The following is an 18,484-nucleotide window of genomic DNA, read 5'->3' as shown; positions in this document are numbered from 1 at the left end:
CAATTTGGGAGATGGAGACAGAAGATTTAGGGGCTAAGGCTGGCTTGACTACATGAAGTCAAAGCCCCACATCATCCTCCCTCACCCAAAGTCAAATCTCGGACTAGCTCCCAGCTTTTCTCAAGCCAGAGGCCACCCTAAGGGGCTACTTTGTTTTGCAATTCTCACTTTACTGATAACCTGCCCGCTCATCCCCCATAGTTGCCCCTCAGGTGTTTTGAGCTCTGGGCTTGGGATGGGTAAAGCAAAGTGAGAGCCCCTCGTCAGCATTCTAAGAGCTGAAGCCGGGTTGGCCATAGTACTTGGTGTGGGGCGGGGTGCACGCTTGGGGGCGGAGTCATTTAGGGCCGAAGACCGTTGCTCAAGGCAGCGATCACGTGAGGGTCTAGGAGGAGCTTATATAGTAATGTGACTCAGGAAAATCACGTGAAGGACAGTCGGCTGCGCAAAGTGGGCGGGCTTGTGTCACGTGGCATGGGGAGAGGTGGGCGGGGACCTCGATAGTGTTCGCGACGTTGGTGGCGGTGCTGCTGGTGGTGGTGGACATCGGCTTTGGGGTCCAGAGCTTTGGGTCTTGCTCTACGGCTCTAAGCTATCACCCCGCTGCTCCACGCCGTCCTCCTTGGGCGCGTCTCCCGCACTGGCCCTGCCCTGTCGGCGGTAGCACGTCAGTTTGCGGGTGTGCGCAGGCGCGGCGGGGGCGCCTAGTCCCGTTGGGTGGGCGGCTGAGCCCGGGAGCGCGCGAGCGAGACCATGGCGGGCAGCGGCGCGGGGGGCGGTGGTGTAGGCGAGACGAAGGTGATTTACCATCTGGATGAGGAAGAGACTCCCTACCTGGTGAAGATTCCTGTCCCGGCAGAGCGCATCACCCTCGGCGATTTCAAGAGCGTTTTGCAGCGGCCCGCGGGCGCTAAGTACTTTTTCAAGTCTATGGATCAGGATTTTGGGTAAGCGCGAGGCCTAGACTGGAAAGGACGATGGGTGTGCTAGAATGGATTGGGCGATATTGAGGGGGACAGGTCTGCCTTGGAATTTTTCTGGCCTGTAGTGGAATCTAGCATATTGTGCTATGCTAGGGTTGATCGCCCATCCCAAGACTGACAAGGTTGAACACAGAGAGCTTGAGAAGAACCGACTAGACTTTAGTAAACCAGAGGCAAGGAAATTTGGTTGGAATAATGGGACACACTGGTTTGTTTGACCATTCTCTCCACTTGATTTTAGCCAAAAGGCTAAGAGGCGATGCTTGCAGACAGTCTAGGATGTGCTGATTTCAGATTCGTTTATCTTTTGGTAGTCTGGTGTGTTCTCAGACGTCTGCACGAGAATTATATAGGACTATTCTGTAGCTTTTTGTTTGTTTATTTGCTCGTTTTGATTTGTTCTTTTGTTATGAGACAGGGCCTTATTCTTTGTATCTTAGGCTGATTTCGAACTAATAGTGTTCCTGCTTCAGCCTTGAGAGCTCGAATTAACAGGTGTGAGCCAATACGCTGGGCATGCAGAGTCATTGTGTAGATTGGGTTTAGCGTTAGACAATCTAGGCTATCCTGGTTTATTAATTAGGTCCCATATTATTTTGGGACGGTGTAATCTGTAATAATGAAGAGAGGTCTCTGTTGGAATATCTTAGGCTGTTTAGAAGTAGATTTTTCTGGCAAAGTTTGCATCATTCTGGACTCTACTGGGGTCTTCTTATTTTCTCTTAGGGCTAGACCTTCCTTCCTTACCCCCGTCCCCTGGTTGGGGCCGGGGAGGAAATTGGAGGTTTGTTTGTTTTATTTTAAAGATATTTTATGTGTATGGGTGTTTTGCATGGGTGCTTATTTGTGCACCACAAGCATGCAATGCCCACACAAATCAGAAGATGGCATGGGGTCTCTTGGAACTGGAGTTACATATGTGAGCCACTATGTGGGTGCTGGGAATTGCACTCCAGTCCTTTGGAAGAGCAGTCAGTGCTCTTAACTGCTAAGACAGGATTTCATTCTGTAACTAAAACTAGCTAGAGCTCACAATGTGGAACAGGTTCACCTTGAACCTGTAGCGGCCTTTGCTCTACTTCTGTATCCTGAGTGCCAGGACCAGAGATGTGCGACACTATACCTGGCCTAGACCTGGGTTTATTGTTACAAGACGGGGACAGATGGATACAAATAGGCTGGTGGTGCCAGTCCAGACAGCTGTATTGGGGTCTCGCAGATGAGACTGGTGCAGACAGGTGCTTGCGTGTAGACCCTGGGGCTCTAGTAGAATAGATTGGGTTCTGGGGTAATTTGGGACATTCTGGGTGATTCTGGGCTGGATGAAGATGCAGAGTAAGGCAGTCTTTTGTTTTGTCGCTCCTGGGACTGAACCTTGTGTGTGTCCTTGGGCTCAGGGTTGGAAGGTAGAGTGCATTAGGGTCAGATACCCTGAGTTGGCATCAGCAAGGGATAACAGGGTACTGGGAGGAAAGGTTAGCTACGGCCTGGCTTGGGGAGAGACCTGTGAAGTCTTCGGTTGGAGTATATTCCCTGTCAACTGGAACGGAACAAACTGGACTCTCGCTAAAGATTGTTCGACATGGGCAAAGTGATAATGTCTAGGGGGTTGTCTTGGGTTTAAGTCAAGGTTCTTCTTTTTGCATTATAATTTCAGGCAATTTATTTAGCTTTTGTGCTTTGGTTTCTTCATCTGTGGATTGATGATAATCATAGTGTAAAAGGCTTAATTTAGGTGCACAGCACATGGTAAATTCATTTAGTACTGAGGCTAACTACGTAGACTAGATTATAGTGATACGAAATGGCCTGCCTTGGGTTATCTTGGGAAGAGTTGTACACACTGAGCAGACCAGTGGGGACTGGGCTCTGTCATCTTGACAGCGGGTATATGAGACATATACATACCCTCAAAATGAGTCATATACCCAAGGCCCCAGAGCATATTAGGCTAGGGTTAATTGGCCAAGAGGTTTTATTATCTTTATTTTTTAGACCTTTTTTGTTTAATTTTATATATATGAGTGTTTGCCCGCACGCATGTATGTGTGTGCACCTTGTGCATGCCTGCTGCCGTGAACATTAGAAAAGACGGTCAGATCTCGGAACTGGAGTTACGGACAGTTGCGAGCTACTTACTATGTGGGTGCTGGGAACTAAACCTGGGTCTTCTGCAAGAGCCAACTGAGCCAGCTCTCCAGCCCCCGGACAAGAAGTTATAGTTTGAAGGTGAGGGTGTGTGTATGTGGTGCAGGCTTCATGTCTCATACTTTGTCACCATGTACTTGCACATGTTGAATAGGTGCTAATGATTTCTTGTGGGTATTGAGAAGGAACAAGTCTAGTCCGCTGCAGGAACCTGTGGGAGGCTGGCTTCCCAGGCTGGCCTCCCAGGGTGAGCAGATTGCTTAATGAGATGAGGCAGCCAGGAAATGGGAAGCTAGTTCCCCTCTTTGTGGGAGCTCTCCTAGTGGGGAGTATTATGGTTGCATGAAGGGTGTTTTTACCCAGCAAAGGCCTCACATCTGGACAGTCTCTGGATGTGAATTAGAGAGAACTGCACAGCAGAGAATTACACAGGGACCAGAGCATTTTATGGGACAGATGTGTAGAACGGAGATAAGGTTAGCAAGGCTCCTAAGTTAGATATTTGGAACACTGGAGAACTGTCCCAGAAGGCCTGTGGAGTGGTACTTTGAGGTTTGGATCAAATGGGAAGAAGTCTTTTTTTTTTTTTTTTTACAAATTTATTTATTATGTATAGAAAGTCTGCCTCCATGTATGCCTGCAGGCCAGAGGGCGCCAGATCTCATTACAGATGGTTGTGAGCCACCATGTGGTTGCTGGGAATTGAACTCAGGTCCTCTGGAAGAACAGTCAGTGCTCTTAACCGCTGAGCCATCTCTCCAGCCCGGGAAGAAGTCTTTGGAGGAGCATTGGTTCTCTAAGGATGAGCTGGGGCTGAGGGTGGAGTAAGATCAGGAGAGCAGCTGGAGTTTATTTACATGTGAAAATAAATAGTTTCATTGTAGAAGCATAGGAGCCAGGCCCATGGCAATGGGTGACAGTCATGGTGACATGCCTGTAGTCCCAGGAGGCAAGGCAGGCAGGTCTCTGTGAGTTTGAGGCCAATCTGCACCCTGATCTATATAGTGAATTCCAGGCCATCCTAGGGTACAAAATGAGGGCCTCTGTCCTCCCCCCCCCCCCAAAAAAAGGCAGAGGATTGGGTCTGGAGAGATGGCTTGGTCATCTCTTAGAGGACCTGAGTTCAGTTCCTAGCACCCAAAAGTAGCTCAGACTGCCAGTGAGTCCAGCTCTGGGGCCTGATGCCCTCTCCTGTCCTCTGCAGGCACCTCACACACTCGGGTCAGTGACAGTCATTCACATGGACATGCACGTTCAAAAACATACAGGGTGCTAGCCAGAGTCAACATTCTTGGATAGAATCGAGATTGGGAGAGACTTTGAATGAGATTTTGGGGGTACTAGTCTCTCTCTCTCTTGCTTGTGCTCTCAGTTTTCTAGACAGGGTTTTTCTGTTGGACAGCGTTGGCTGTCCTGGAATTCACTGTGTAGACCAGGCTGGCCTTGGATCTGCCTGCTCTGCCTCCCAAGTGCTGCTGCTTGCTGCTGCTGCTTCTGGATTTTTATTTGTTTTGTTTTGTTTGTTTTTTTGGAGACGGGGTCTCTATGTAACCCTCCTGCCTCTGCCTTCCAAGTTTTAGAGTTGAAGGTGTGAGCCAACATGCCTGGCATTTTCCTGACCGCTCTGCTTTCTCCACAGGGTGGTGAAGGAAGAGATTTCAGACGACAATGCGCGCCTCCCATGCTTCAATGGAAGGGTTGTCTCCTGGGTAAGGGGAGGCATTACCAAGCTGCTTCCAACCCCAGTCTTCCTACGGCCTCCCCCGCTGTCCAGTCATTGGGGGCCCTGGCTGCCCACGTCTCTCTTTGTAGAAGCAGTGGGCATTCCTCAGCCTTCTCTTTCTGTAGCCTCCCATAGTGGTTGCTTTTTTTTCTGGGTTGTTCTAGGCTTCTGAGACCCTGGCCTCTCTCTGCCCATTTCCCGTAGTCTTGCCACTTAAACAGCTACCCAGTGGAGCCATGTTTTCTTGCCCCCTTTAGCTAGTGTCATCAGATAACCCCCAGCCTGAGATGGCTCCCCCAGCCCATGAGTCTCGGACAGAGCTGGTTCCTCCACCTCCGCCATTACCTCCTTTGCCTCCAGAAAGGACCAGTGGCATTGGGGACTCAAGGCCACCGTCCTTCCAGTGAGTCCTTTACGTTCTTGAGTCCAGGGGAGGGAAGCGAAGATGGCCTTCAGCTCACGCCCTTGGAGAGGGAGAGACTGAGGATTCGGTGCTCTGCCCCGCTGACATTGTTTGGAAACTGTCTCTACCTATGTAGCCCTAATGTATCCAGCAGCCATGAAAATCTAGAGCCTGAGACAGAAACTGAGTCTGTTGTGTCACTGAGACGAGAACGACCTCGAAGGAGAGACAGCAGTGAGCATGGCGGTGAGGGGACAGCCCTGAAGGCAGGGTAGACTGGGACCTGGGAGGGGAGGCAAACCTCAGCATGAAGAGTGGGAGGCCAGGTCCTGAGGTTCTCATTTATACATAGCTGGTGGCCACAGGCCCAGTGGCACCTCAAGGCTGGAGCGCCACCTGGCTGGGTACGAGAGTTCCTCCACTCTCATGACCAGTGAGCTGGAGAGCACCAGCCTAGGAGACTCTGATGAGGATGACACCATGAGCAGGTGTGTTTCACACATCTCTGTCTCTGCCCAGGGCTTCCTCCATCACCCCCTCCCCGCTCCTGCCCTCCCTTGCTCCCCCCTCCGTCCCGTTAGTCTTCTTGTTATTCCATTCCATGTGGCCCCCTGACCACTTCCACCTCCGCATGCCCTGCTTCTCAACTGTATCAGATTCAGCAGCTCCACCGAGCAGAGCAGTGCCTCCCGCCTCCTCAAGCGCCACCGAAGGCGGAGGAAGCAGCGGCCACCACGCATGGAAAGGGTGAGGGCTCTTTTGGGAGAAGCGGGCCTTAGTTTAGCTGGTCCTTTGACAAGAGGCTTAGGGCTCGTCTCTGTTGATGAAGAGCGTTCACCTCTTTCTTCCCTGTCTTCCATCACAGACCTCATCCTTCAGCAGTGTCACCGATTCCACAATGTCCCTCAACATCATCACAGTCACACTCAACATGGGTATGGAAGGTCCCCATTAGAGGAGGGGGGCAGAGGGTCTCCAGGGTTTCTGGGCCTTAGTCCCCTCATGTGAGTTCCCTCCACAGAGAAGTACAACTTCCTGGGTATCTCCATCGTGGGCCAGAGCAATGAGCGGGGTGACGGAGGCATCTACATCGGCTCCATCATGAAGGGGGGCGCTGTGGCTGCTGATGGCCGTATCGAGCCCGGAGACATGCTTTTGCAGGTATGCTGACCAATTGGCTGCCAGCTTGGGAGAGGCTCTCAACTTTTCCACACTGCCTCTGAGCCACTTCTCCTCCCTTCCAGGTGAATGACATGAACTTTGAGAACATGAGCAACGATGACGCTGTGCGGGTGCTGAGGGATATTGTGCACAAACCAGGGTGAGTCTGTGCGGGTGCTGAGGGATATTGTGCACAAACCATGGTGAGCCCGTGTGGGTGCCGGTCCACTGTGCATAAACCAGGGTGAGCCCGCATGGGTTCTGGTCCTTAGGCCTTTTGTTTTTTAAGCCATTTCACCTTTGTTTTGCAATTTAAAAAAGAAGTGAGGCCGGGCATAGTGACACACACCTGTAATTATAGCACCTTTGAGGCCGAGACAGGTGACTCTCTGGTTATGAAGCCAGCCTGGTATACATAGTGAGTTCTAGACCAGCCAGGTACGTCTACATAGTGAGACCCTGTCTCAAAAAAAAAAAAGCAAAAAAGAAAAAACAAAAATAACAAATAGAAGTGGCTGTACATGTCTCTCCAGCCTAATCATGAACCAAATGTGAGTACCTCAGAAAGCCCACCCACTGCGCACCCCTTCCCACGCCACCCTTCTCACTGTGGTAATTACTCTTGATTATCTTTGGTCAAGAAAACTGTTGATGGTTTTCCACCTATGCCTGAATCCTGGAACACGATGGTTCAGTGTTACCTGTGTCACGCTTCCTGTGAATGAATTGTACAGTGTGTACTCCCTGTTTCACTCAGCAGTGTGATTTTAACTCACCATATTGGTGAGTCATCCTCACTGTGGAACCCCCACTCTTACTTGCTCCAGCCCGGTTCTCTGTGTCTTAATCCTGTATCAGGCCTTGGGCCTCCTGAGGTCTTTCCCCTCTACTTGCTTGACTGGCCTTCTCTTCCCCACAGCCCCATCGTGCTGACCGTGGCCAAGTGTTGGGATCCCTCTCCCCAGGCTTACTTCACCCTCCCCCGAAGTGAGTGATGCTCAGGCAGGGGTCTGAAGTTAAGAGATCTGGGGAGCCTGGGCATGGTGGCTTAAGCTTGCGATCCTGGCACCTGGGAAGCTAAGACAGGAGGCTCTCCCAAAGTTCTAGGCCAGCCTGGAATACATAGTGAGTTCCAGGCCGGCCTGGGCTACAGTATGAAACCCTACCTCAAACAATCAAGAACAAAAAGAAATTAGAAGGGCCAGAAGATGGGGCTGGGCTTCCAAGTTACAGGGAAAGGGTTCAGGAAGGCCAAGGGAGGGGTACAACAGGATTCTTAATGGAGTGTACGGGGCTTATTTTCTAGGACTGAGTAGTGATGATCTTGGTGATTATTTTATTTTTGTTCCAGATGAGCCCATCCAGCCAATTGATCCTGCTGCCTGGGTGTCACACTCCGCTGCACTGACTGGCACCTTCCCTGCTTACCCAGGCTCTTCGTCTATGAGCACTATCACATCCAGCTCCTCCCTGCCTGATGGTGAGTCTCGAGCCCCTCCCCACCTCCCTGTATGAGGGGACCTTTCTCAGTTCTCTGTTGTCTTCTCTGTCAGGCTGTGAAAGCCGGGGTCTCTCCATCCACATGGACATGGCCTCTGTGACCAAGGCCATGGCAGCCCCAGAGTCTGGGCTAGAAGTCCGGGACCGCATGTGGCTCAAGATCACCATCCCAAATGCCTTTCTAGGTATTCCTAGGCCCTGAGCAAGGTGGCATGGGAAGGGGAGGAAGAGGCCAAGGCTGGGAGCAGCACGAGGGGAGAGTAGACGTTGAGAGGAGAATCTGACTTCTTCCACTGTGGCTGATCTCAGGCTCAGATGTGGTAGACTGGCTGTACCATCATGTGGAAGGTTTTCCTGAGCGCCGGGAGGCCAGAAAGTATGCCAGCGGGCTATTGAAGGCGGGACTCATCCGGCATACTGTCAACAAGATAACTTTTTCTGAGCAGTGCTATTATGTCTTCGGAGACCTCAGTGGTGGCTGTGAGAGTTGTAAGTCACCTGCCCTGGTGTGGGACAGCAGGTTGTCCTGCCTTGTTTTTCAGTCCAACCCTAAACCTGGTCCAGAAAGTAGCCAGGGCCCCCAGGGTATTCAGGCACTGTGTATCCACACTTGGCCTTGCGGTGGCCAACCGTGGGGCTGAACAAACCAGGTACCAGAGCAGTATTCCCAAGGGGGAAAATGCTTAATGAATCCCACAGAAGTATATTGGGCTAGCGATAGTGACCCTGGCTGTGTCTCTGCCCTCGTAGCAGAGTTTCCTGTTTCCAGGCTATCATGATCTCTGTGCCCTTCGCATTGTGAGTGGCTCTGGAGAAATGGTTACCGGTTTCTGTCTGCTCCCAGGAATCCTAGCCTCTTAAAACAGGGACCTCTCTTCCTTTTTGTTCCAGACCTAGTTAACCTGTCTCTGAATGACAATGATGGCTCTAGCGGGGCTTCAGACCAGGATACCCTGGCTCCTCTTCCTGGAGCTACCCCCTGGCCCCTGCTGCCTACTTTCTCCTACCAGTATCCAGCCCCACACCCCTACAGCCCGCAGCCCCCACCCTACCACGAGCTTTCATCTTATACTTATGGTGGAGGCAGTGCCAGCAGCCAGCACAGTGAAGGTAAGTCACCCCCACATACCAGTACAGCTAGTAGAGGGAACTCGGAGGAGAGGCAAGAACAGGGGCTGGGGGAATCCAGGGGGCTTTGTGCTGAGCTTCACTTACCCCGTTCCCTCCCCACTTCCAACAGGGAGCCGGAGCAGTGGGTCAACGAGAAGTGATGGGGGGGCCGGGCGCGCAGGCAGGCCTGAGGAGCGGGCCCCTGAGTCCAAGTCTGGCAGCGGCAGTGAGTCCGAGCTGTCCAGCCGCGGAGGCAGCCTTCGGCGGGGTGGGGAGCCTGGTGGGACTGGTGATGGGGGCCCCCCTCCATCCAGGGGCTCAACAGGCGGTACTCCTAATCTCCGAGCCCTCCCAGGGCTCCATCCATACGGCCCTCCCCCTGGCATGGCCCTCCCCTATAATCCCATGATGGTTGTCATGATGCCCCCACCCCCTCCCCCTGTCTCTACTGCAGTGCAGCCCCCTGGTGCTCCTCCAGTCAGAGACCTGGGCTCTGTGCCCCCAGAACTGACAGCTAGCCGTCAGAGCTTCCACATGGCCATGGGCAATCCCAGTGAATTTTTTGTAGATGTTATGTAGGGCCCACCTTGAGACCACGTTGGGTCTGTGCCCTTGGCCTGTCAAATTTCAGCTTGGTGCTCCTCGTAGTGCCTGGGTTCATCCTGGTGCTTGGTACCTACCACAAGATTTTTGCCACTGTGACTCTCACCAGCAGTGCCTGGTCCTTCCCCTTCCTCAGGGGTAATCGGGACCTTTGGTTATTTGTAGCTTTATTTTTTTATAAGCCTTTTGGGGGGTTAAAATAGACTTTCTTATATTTTGGGGAATATTTTTTATAGACATTTCTTTTATATGAAGAATCCCTTCATATGAAATTTCCTGGGTCCCTTCTAACCCCAGAATATGACCACCACCTCCAATTGCCTAGTTAGCCGTCACCTGGAGGGTGGGTGGTGGTTGGTGGTACCCTGGGAAGAGGAAGTGGGGCTGGGTACCCTAGACAGCAGTCCAGGAAAGCTGGTGGTACACTTGGGGACTGTGTAGCTGCCTTTGTTACTCTATTTATTTTAGTCACTTGTATAAAACACAAAATAAAGCAATAGAGGCCAATTCCCAAAGCCTCTGGCTCCTTTCTTTGGGAGGCAGGCAGTGCAGAAGAGGAACCCGAAGGAGACACAAGGAGGGACCAGTCAGGTCCAGCAGCAGAGGGTGGTGTGTTAGAAAGTTGGGAGGGAAGCAGGCTGTGGAGAGGAGAGATCGGTGAGATGCAGCAGCCAAGGGTGGTGGCTTACTAGAAAGTTTATTGTTCTTAAGGCCATAAGTACGCCAGAGGACACACAGAAGTTGGCCCCGTGTTTGGCATAAGAGAAGGCACATAACTTAGGTGGTAGGGCCTGAGTGGGAGGAGTCAGATCCGAAGGGGGTTGCTGGTGACCACGCCACCACTCTCCACCATAGCCTTGGAGATGCTTTTGAAGTTACGGAAGAGCTGCTGCTGAGGGCTGGATTGCAGGTTAGCCATATTTTCTCGGATCCGTGCTGCAGCCTGGGGAGAGGGAAGAAGAGGGTCAGGCCTCTGTCTGAATTCCCAACCTGTGCTGGGTAGCTCCAAGGCTCACCTCAATACACCAACTGTCACAGAGCATTTTTTCATGCTGTGCTTCGGGGTGGCCCTCACTCAGGGATCTCGAGGCTCTGCAAGGAGACAGGAAGTTAAGATAATCCTGATGGTGCTGGCCCAGCTACTCTGTGCCTCAAAGCTCCCAAGCTTCCCACTCTGCCCTCTTACCTGGAGAGAACCACCACCATGGCATAGAGGTCAATGGCTCCATCTGCCAGCCGGTGCAGCAGGAACTGTTCGTCTGTCAGGTAGATGAGGGTGGGGGTTAGTAGTCTGAGGGAGGGAAGGAGAGAGGGAGGGAATTGGCAGGAGGTAAGGGGGTTGCAGAGCTCACTCACTGACAATCGCTTTTTTGTGCTTTATCAGCTTGGCCTCCACTACAGTGGCAAATTCCTCCAGAGCTTGTACTGTCTGCAGAGACAAGAGTCACAGAGCTCAGAAAAAGCAGGCAGCCCCTTGCTGCAGGCTCTGCTCTAAGGGCCACTCACCAGTTCACCACTGCGACTTAACTCAGGGTGGACAACCCCTGACAGACTCAAACCACTGCCAATTCCTGTCCGCCTGGAGAGAAATGGAAGAGTGAGTGGCTGGCTAGTTGGTGTATACTATCTTGTCTTCCCCTGACCCTGTGCCCTGGCTCACCGCCTCAGCTGTTTGCCCGCTTCTCCTATCAGGAGGCCAACATTCCCAAGAGGGTTCTTCAGGGCATTGCCCAGCCCAGAGAGTTCCTTTCCTTTGTCCTGTGGGGGAGGAAGGTCCCAAGGTCAGGACTCAGTGTCTTTCACGCTTACCCTCACTTACTCTCCCTTCTTACCATACAGCCCTGCAGAGCCACAAACAGTCGAAGAATGTCATTTGTCCCTTCAAAGATCCGGAAGATTCTAATATCTCGGAGCACACGTTCTACTCCAGGTTCCTAGTGCAGGGGAAGATACATAAAACTCTGTCCACTTGGTAGGACGACCATGCTGAGGAGTACTCCGTACCATCATGAAGCCCATGCCCCCCATTATCTGGATGCACACTCCGTACCTTCATGAAGCCCATGCCCCCCATTATCTGGATGCACACTCCGTACCGTCATGAAGCCCATGCCCCCCATTATCTGGATGCACACTCCGTACCTTCATGAAGCCCATGCCCCCCATTATCTGGATGCACTCATCCGTCACTTTCCAGGCTGCCTCCTAGGGACACAGAACCAGAGGAGTTTGGTTTTGGAGCTGAACTCCTGAACTGAACTCTGCCCTTCCATTATGCCCTGGTCCTCACCGAGCCAAAGATTTTGCTGATGGCAGCCTCTATCTGGAAGTCTGTGAATCCCTGGTCCATGTTGGCACTCAGCATGTAAGCCATGGACTGAAGGGGCGTGGTTGGGATGTGGGGAAGAAAACAGGAAAGGGCTGCATCAGGCAGGATATTTCATACTCCAATCTGCAAGACCAGCTCTGCCCTGCTCCCCCACAGTCCTCGCATTCACTTTCTCTAACCCCTGGTCAGGTCAAACACATCCAGTAGGTGGTCCTCTGGGAGGTCAAACACATCCAGTAGGTGGTCCTCTGGGTTGGTGAACCCAGCTCCAGGCCTCAGACTTTTTAAAGGATGGGCTAGAATTAGTCTCTGGGAAAGCATCCAGGAAGCACTTAGCCGAGCAGCATCGCTCCTTCAGAAGCTGAACTGACTATGCCTCCTCGCATCCCCTAGGGCATTGGTGTAAAGCTGGAGACCCACTGCCCCAGGTGCTGCTGGGGGTTGTAGTCTGACCCAACTGTGAAGAAAGCTATAGGGCTCCAGGGGGAGGGGCACAGGAAGCCCTTACCTCAGTCACATACTGCAGAATTGCCATCCGAGCCAGCTTTTCCTGGATCATCCCATAGTTGTGAATTTTGTCCCCAAACTGGGTACGGTTAGTAGCATGATCAACCTGAAAGGCACGTGTATCCCACTCATGGTTGTGCAGTCTCCACTGGGGTGGGGACTGGAGCCTTAACTTAGATCTGGAAGAGTGAGTGAGTGTGTTGCTCTGATGGAGTGCCTACAAGATAGGGGCTCATGCAGAGTGATTCCTTTAGGCTAGCTAGGGATGGAGACAGGGCTTACCGCTTTGGCAATGATGGCCTTCATGGTGCCTGCTAGGGTTGCAGCCATCCCAAATCTTCCATTGTTGAGGATATTCACAGCAACCTTAAAGCCACTTCCCACCTCTCCTAGCACGTTCTCTGCTGGTACCTTCACTCCATCAAAGTACACTTCTGCTGTGTTGGATGCTTTAATACCCATCTTCTTTTCAGGGAGCCCACTGAAAAGGCAGGGCAGAAAAGTTGAGGTGTGAATAGGTTGCCTTATGATCTGGGAGGAGCTCCCCAGGCTGTAGAGAAGACAGGGTACTACCCATGGGTCCTAGGGTTACGGAGGTCTGGCTATGTCCTGTTACCCTGTGTACCCCCAGGGAAACAAACTGACCACTTTGGCTCCTGTACATGCCCCAGTGTGACCTGTAACAACCACTTGCTTTTGAGAGCCCAATGCTGTCCCCTTGATTCTACCTTGTCTTCCCCCACGCTCACTCACTGGGTAACACCTCCAAAGCTTCTTTCCACCACAAAAGCTGTGATCTTCTCTTTCACGGCCCCCGTGGCTGCATCTTTAATCGGTGTCTTGGCAAAGACAGTGAAAACATCTGCGATGCCCCCATTGCTGTGGAAGAAGGGGGCAATCAGTAAGTGGTGTGGCTCAGAGCAGCGAGGTCAGGAGACTGGGCTGAAGGGATGAAGAGAAATGGAAGATTGCCTTATCCAAATCTTGGTTCCATTGAGAGTATAATATTTCCCACAGGGGCTGGGTACAGCTGAGGTTCGAATGGAGGCTGCATCCGACCCACTTGAGGGCTCAGTTAGGCAGAAAGCAGCCAAAGCTTTCCCTGTTGGGGAGGAACAGGTTTACCTGAAATCCTGCTGACCATCAAAGTTGTGTCCTTCCCATACTATCCCCAGGCAGTTCCTTGTGACACCACAAGGCACTCACACTTCTTACCCCTAGGCCTCCTAAGGTTGTCTTACCAGATGCCACTTGGGGGAGGTATTTTTCTTTCTGGGCCTTTGTGCCAAAGAGCAAGATGCCTTTGAAACCGATGCTCTGATGAGCTCCCAGGATAACGCTAACACCAAGGTCATGCATGCCCACGATCTCTGCCAAGCGAGCATACTGGAGGGGAAGAAGGCATCTGGGATGGTAACGAGCTACACTGAACTGGGCCTCAATAGGAGAGTACAGGCAATAAGGCAGCGCAGCGGCTGATCTCTGTGTCATCTCTACTGTGAGCATGTCAGAGTAATGTGGGACCCTGAAAGGCCCAGGGAGGACTCAGTGGTAGAGTGCTCACCTAGCATGCACCACCCTTTCCTGAGGAAACAAGAGCAGGGACACCAAAGGGCCTAGATCTTTTGTTTCCTGAGACAGTCTCACTATGTAGCCCTGGTCAGCCTGGCCTCAGACTCAGAGGTCCCCTTGCCTCTGCCCCCAGTGCGCTGGGATTAAAAGCATGCACTGCTACTGCTATGCCCAACTGCCCCTGGCCTTGGTGGGAATATTGCCCACTACCCTGTTGCCACACAGTCCCTAAAGACTTAGGTTCAGGGTTAGGGCCTTGGTCCTAGTGGGCTGCACATAGATGGTGTTTTCAGGGGAGGATGTCCGCATAGCTGAGAAACAGCAGGCAGACAGCACCCCTGGCTGTTCGTGGCCCTGGTGTTGAGGAAGCTGACTGGGCTGTTAGTTAACAAGGGGGAGAGTCCTCTCACCTGGGTATTGCAGAGGCCCAAACCACCCAGTTCACTGGGTACTTGCAGACCAAATGCCCCCAGTTCCTTGAGACCCTGCAAAGTCGTCTCCTCCACCTGCTCCAAGGAGTCATTCTTGGCAGGGTCATTCACTTCCTGGGCAAGGAATAGGACCCCACATTCAGAGACTCTTTTAAGCTTAACATCTGCCTATTCCAAGAGGGGCGTGCCCCATTCATTGCTTACCTCAAAGAACCGGCCCACTGGTCCCACCAGCTCTTTGAGAAACTGTGTCTGTTCTTGATTGAGCACTGCAGAGTGGGAAGGAAAGCAAATGGGCCAGTCAGGTAGGGAGGCTGCCCTGCCTACACTGCCTCTGACTACCCTTTGCTTACCAGATGGGTATGGGAACACCTGATCGGTGGTGAGCCGGCCTTTGAAGATTCCCACTGCAAAGGACTTGGATTCCTGGGCAGGGAAGAAACGTTTCAGGGGGCTGGTTGGGGTGGGTCTACTCCTGACTTATAGAGGTCAATCCAATTTCCGGGTCACTTACTGCCTTGGCTGGTTTTTCTCTGGTGGAAGCATCGGAGGAGAGGGTTCCTGGCTTGTCCACAACTGCCTGGGGAAAGGGGAGGAAGAGCAGTTAAAAGGCTCGAGATGGGTGTGCCGCGGAGAACACCGGGAAGCGCTGGCTCTGGGAACTGTGCGATCAAGTGTCTTTTCCCCTACTTTCTCACTAGGGCACCCTGGCTTGCCCTTTCCCCTACTTTCGGTGCCAGAGTTTTCACTAGCTAGGTGACTGGGATGAAGACAGAGACCCCTGTTGGTCGCAGGCTAGTGAAAGCATACAACTCCCACTTCTATGCCCCTTTCCCTCATCCGTCACTTACCTGAGCGGCCTCACTGGCATAAAGTCGCTGGGCAGAGGTGGGCCGATGCTGTTTCAGAAGCACAGTAGATTGCGAACTGTAAAGAGTCGGGGTTCAGTCCTGCCTTGGTTTCCAGACCCGCTGTCCCCCTGCCATATACAGACCTTTGGGTTCCCAGCCGCAGCAGGTGCCGCCCCACACTCGGGCTCATCCAAGCCGACTGCATCTCCAAGCTGCCCCAGAAGCCTTGACCACTGACCTCTCCTTACGTCCAGCCTGGCTAAAGATTTTTGAGTCTGAGCCCTGACTCATGCTCCATAATGCACTGCGCTGGGGGCGTGGTCTTTCCGGCCCCGATGTATGGTGGGAGCTGAAGTTCCGGCGTGCGCCCGGTCCTTGTATTCTGAGTGACCTAGAGTGAAAGATCTTCCAGCGATCCGTTTTCTTTCTCAAACTCTTTAATGCCTCAGGTCTGAACTAAAGTCTTGTCTGCTAAAAATGAATGAGATAAGATGGGCGAAAGGGGGAGGAGTTTAAGTGACTACAGCCAGGGGGATGGATGGAGGTAGACTGGAGGGAGGACTTCTTGGAGAGAAAAAGGATGGAAGGTGTATGTCAGGTGCAGAGGCATGGATTGTTTGGAAAATGTCTCCAACAAATAAAGAGGGGGATGAGGTGGCAGATACAAGCTGGAGTGTGCTCTAAGCAAATTCTGAGATCTAGGAGGTTTCACCAGCTCAAAACCTCTAAAAGCACAAAGCACAGTAGAAGCCTATGGTCTTTTTCATGGACTCCCGGAGAGGCTGAGCCAGGAGGATCACCGTGACTTTGAGGCCTCAGAGACTCTGTTTTGTTTTTTTTTTTAAAAAAACTCCAGGCCGGGCGATGGTGGCGCACGCCTTTAATCCCAGCACTCGGGAGGCAGAGGTAGGCGGATCTCTGTGAGTTCGAGACCAGCCTGGTCTACAGAGCTAGTTCCAGGACAGGCTCCAAAGCCACAGAGAAACCCTGTCTCGAAAAACCAAAAAAAAAACCTCCAAATAACAAGAAGTTTATACTCCGTTTTTAAAAAAGGGTTTTAATTATGTGTCTCTGTGTGTTCATATATAAGTATGTGCACACGAGTGCAGTGTCGGTAGAGGCCAGAGGCAATGGGTCCTCCGGAGCTGGAGTTACAGGCAGTTGTGAGTCTCCTACATGGGTGCTGGGAACATAGCTCAGGTCTTCTGGAAGAACAATGTGCCTGCCTACCTTTCTTTCTTCTTTCCTTTTTTTCCTTCCTTTCTTTTTCCAAGACAAAAGTTTTTTCTGTGAAGTCCTGGCTGCCCTTGAACTCATTCTGAAGATTAGGCTGGCCTCGAACTCACAGAGATCCACCTCCCTCTGCCAAGTGCTGAGATTAAAGGCTTGTGCCACTACCACTCGGCGCATTTCTTTATAACTTTTAAAAGGTTTATTGTATTACTTTAAACTTGATGTATATGAGTACTTTGCCAGCATGTATATATACACATGACATGTCTCCCCATGCCTACAGAAGTCAGAAGAGGGCATTGGATCCCCTGTAACCGGAGTTACAGATAGTTATGTGCCACCATGTGTGTGGGTGCTGGAAACTGAACCCGAGTCCTCTGCAAGAGCAACAAACGTTCTTTGTTTGCTTTGTTTTTCTGTTTTTTTTTTAAAGATTTTATTTATTATGTATACAATACAATGTGCTGCCCCCATGTATGACTGCAGGCCAGAAAAGGGCACCATATCTCATTGTGGATGGTTGTGAGCCACCATGTGGTTGCTGGGACTTGAACTCAGGACCTCTGGAAGAATAGTCAGCATCTTTAACCTCTGAGCCATCTCTCCAGCCCTGTTTTTCTGTTTTTCCAGACAGGGTTTCCCTGTGTGATAGTCCTGTCTGTCCTGGAACTCACTTTAGACCAGACTGGCCTTGAACTCACTGAGATCCGCCTGCCTCTGCTTCACCAAGTGCTGGGCCTGTACGTGTGTGCCACCACCCGGCTCAGCGACTAATGCTCTTAATTCTGAGCCATCACTCTCCTAAGCCTGATTTAAAAGTGTATGTTTATGTGAGTGCACTCACACAAGCACTTGTCGGTTGTTTATGTGTGTGTAGCTCTCACAAGCACTCTGAAGGTTGTTTATGTGTGTGTGCTCACACAAGCGCTAGTTAGTGGTTTATGTGTGTGTGTGTTCACACAAGCGCTAGTCGGTTGTTTGTGTGTGTGTTCACACAAGCGCTAGTCGGTTGTTTGTGTGTGTGTGCTCACACAAGCACTAGTCGGTGGTTTATGTTTTTGTGTGTTCACACAAGCGCTAGTCAGTGGTTTATGTGTGTGTGTGTTCACATAAGCGCTAGTCGGTTGTTTATGTATGTGTGTGTGCTCACACAAGCACTAGTCGGTGGTTTATGTTTTTGTGTGTTCACACAAGCGCTAGTCGGTTGTTTATGTGTGTGTGTGTGCTCACACAAGTGCTAGTCAGTGGTTTATGTGTGTGTGTGCTCACACAAGCGCTGGTCAGAAGACGGCTTTTAATGTCAGTTCTCTCTTTCCACCTTTCTGTGGGTCCCTGATGTCAGGCTTGGCAGCAAGTCCCCTTTCCCAGTGAGACATGTCACTGACCCGTGTATACCCCTCTTTTCATACTTCTCACTGTGGTCAGGCCTGGGATGAGAAAGAGCTGGGGTCAACTTAACTCTTTTGAATTGTTGGAACTGCCTTAGAGAATCCCTCTTTCCCACTTTTCAGGAAAGTAGCTAAATTATACTGGCTTTTGGGGCGCACACCATGTGGTGCAAAGTGGCACGTGGGGTCCCGTGGCAGAATGACACCACAGTCTGCTTGCCTACTTTAGGAGCTGCACCTGCTTAGGGAAAAGGCAGCTCAACCCCAATCTGGTCGGATTAGGGAGATTAAAGCAAGAGGAGAGAGAGAGAGATGTCCCAGAGACCAAGAGGTGAAAAACGGGTCTTTGGAGGGGGAATCTGGATCTGTGATGGGGGCCCGGGTCTCACTATGGGGTCTGGAGTGAAAGGACAAAGGCTGGGGACTCCTTAGATGACTAAATGTGTAAGTGGCTTGGCCGCAACCCTTTGTCACTTGCTTCTCACCAGCTCCCAGGTCAGCCCTCTGGCTCTTGGCCCCCCCACTATTGCGGTGGGCACCTC

General features: G+C 51.7%; 2 protein-coding genes across 2 annotated transcripts; one reads left to right on the top strand and one right to left on the bottom strand.

Moving 5' to 3' along the window:
* Nucleotides 1-469: 469 nt before the first annotated feature.
* Nucleotides 470-10,138, top strand: Dvl2 (dishevelled segment polarity protein 2). Its single transcript, XM_075991938.1, has 15 exons — nt 470-947; nt 4,771-4,840; nt 5,112-5,257; nt 5,394-5,503; nt 5,610-5,745; nt 5,914-6,004; nt 6,123-6,192; nt 6,279-6,418; nt 6,502-6,578; nt 7,338-7,405; nt 7,770-7,898; nt 7,972-8,103; nt 8,228-8,407; nt 8,810-9,028; nt 9,159-10,138. Exons 1-15 carry the CDS (start codon nt 754-756, stop codon nt 9,605-9,607), a joined length of 2,211 nt encoding a protein of 736 aa, XP_075848053.1. The 5' UTR covers nt 470-753; the 3' UTR covers nt 9,608-10,138.
* A 171-nt stretch (nt 10,139-10,309) lies between these two features.
* On the bottom strand, nt 10,310-15,624 carry Acadvl (acyl-CoA dehydrogenase very long chain). The gene is made up of 20 exons (XM_075991939.1): nt 15,465-15,624; nt 15,322-15,397; nt 14,985-15,050; nt 14,824-14,896; nt 14,675-14,739; nt 14,450-14,584; nt 13,709-13,853; nt 13,440-13,569; nt 13,221-13,346; nt 12,750-12,948; nt 12,469-12,573; nt 11,922-12,008; nt 11,774-11,836; nt 11,464-11,565; nt 11,292-11,389; nt 11,138-11,210; nt 10,988-11,060; nt 10,818-10,890; nt 10,648-10,723; nt 10,310-10,574 (listed from the first exon to the last, which is right to left on the bottom strand). Exons 1-20 carry the CDS (start codon nt 15,524-15,526, stop codon nt 10,437-10,439), a joined length of 1,965 nt encoding a protein of 654 aa, XP_075848054.1. The 5' UTR covers nt 15,527-15,624; the 3' UTR covers nt 10,310-10,436.
* Between the last annotated feature and the right edge of the window lie 2,860 nt (nt 15,625-18,484).

The sequence above is a fragment of the Microtus pennsylvanicus genome, chromosome 11 (genome assembly GCF_037038515.1).
Source record: "Microtus pennsylvanicus isolate mMicPen1 chromosome 11, mMicPen1.hap1, whole genome shotgun sequence".
NCBI lineage: Eukaryota > Metazoa > Chordata > Mammalia > Rodentia > Cricetidae > Microtus > Microtus pennsylvanicus.
The sequence above is the reverse complement of the archived record's forward strand: the minus strand, read 5'-3'. Positions and strand labels throughout refer to the sequence as shown.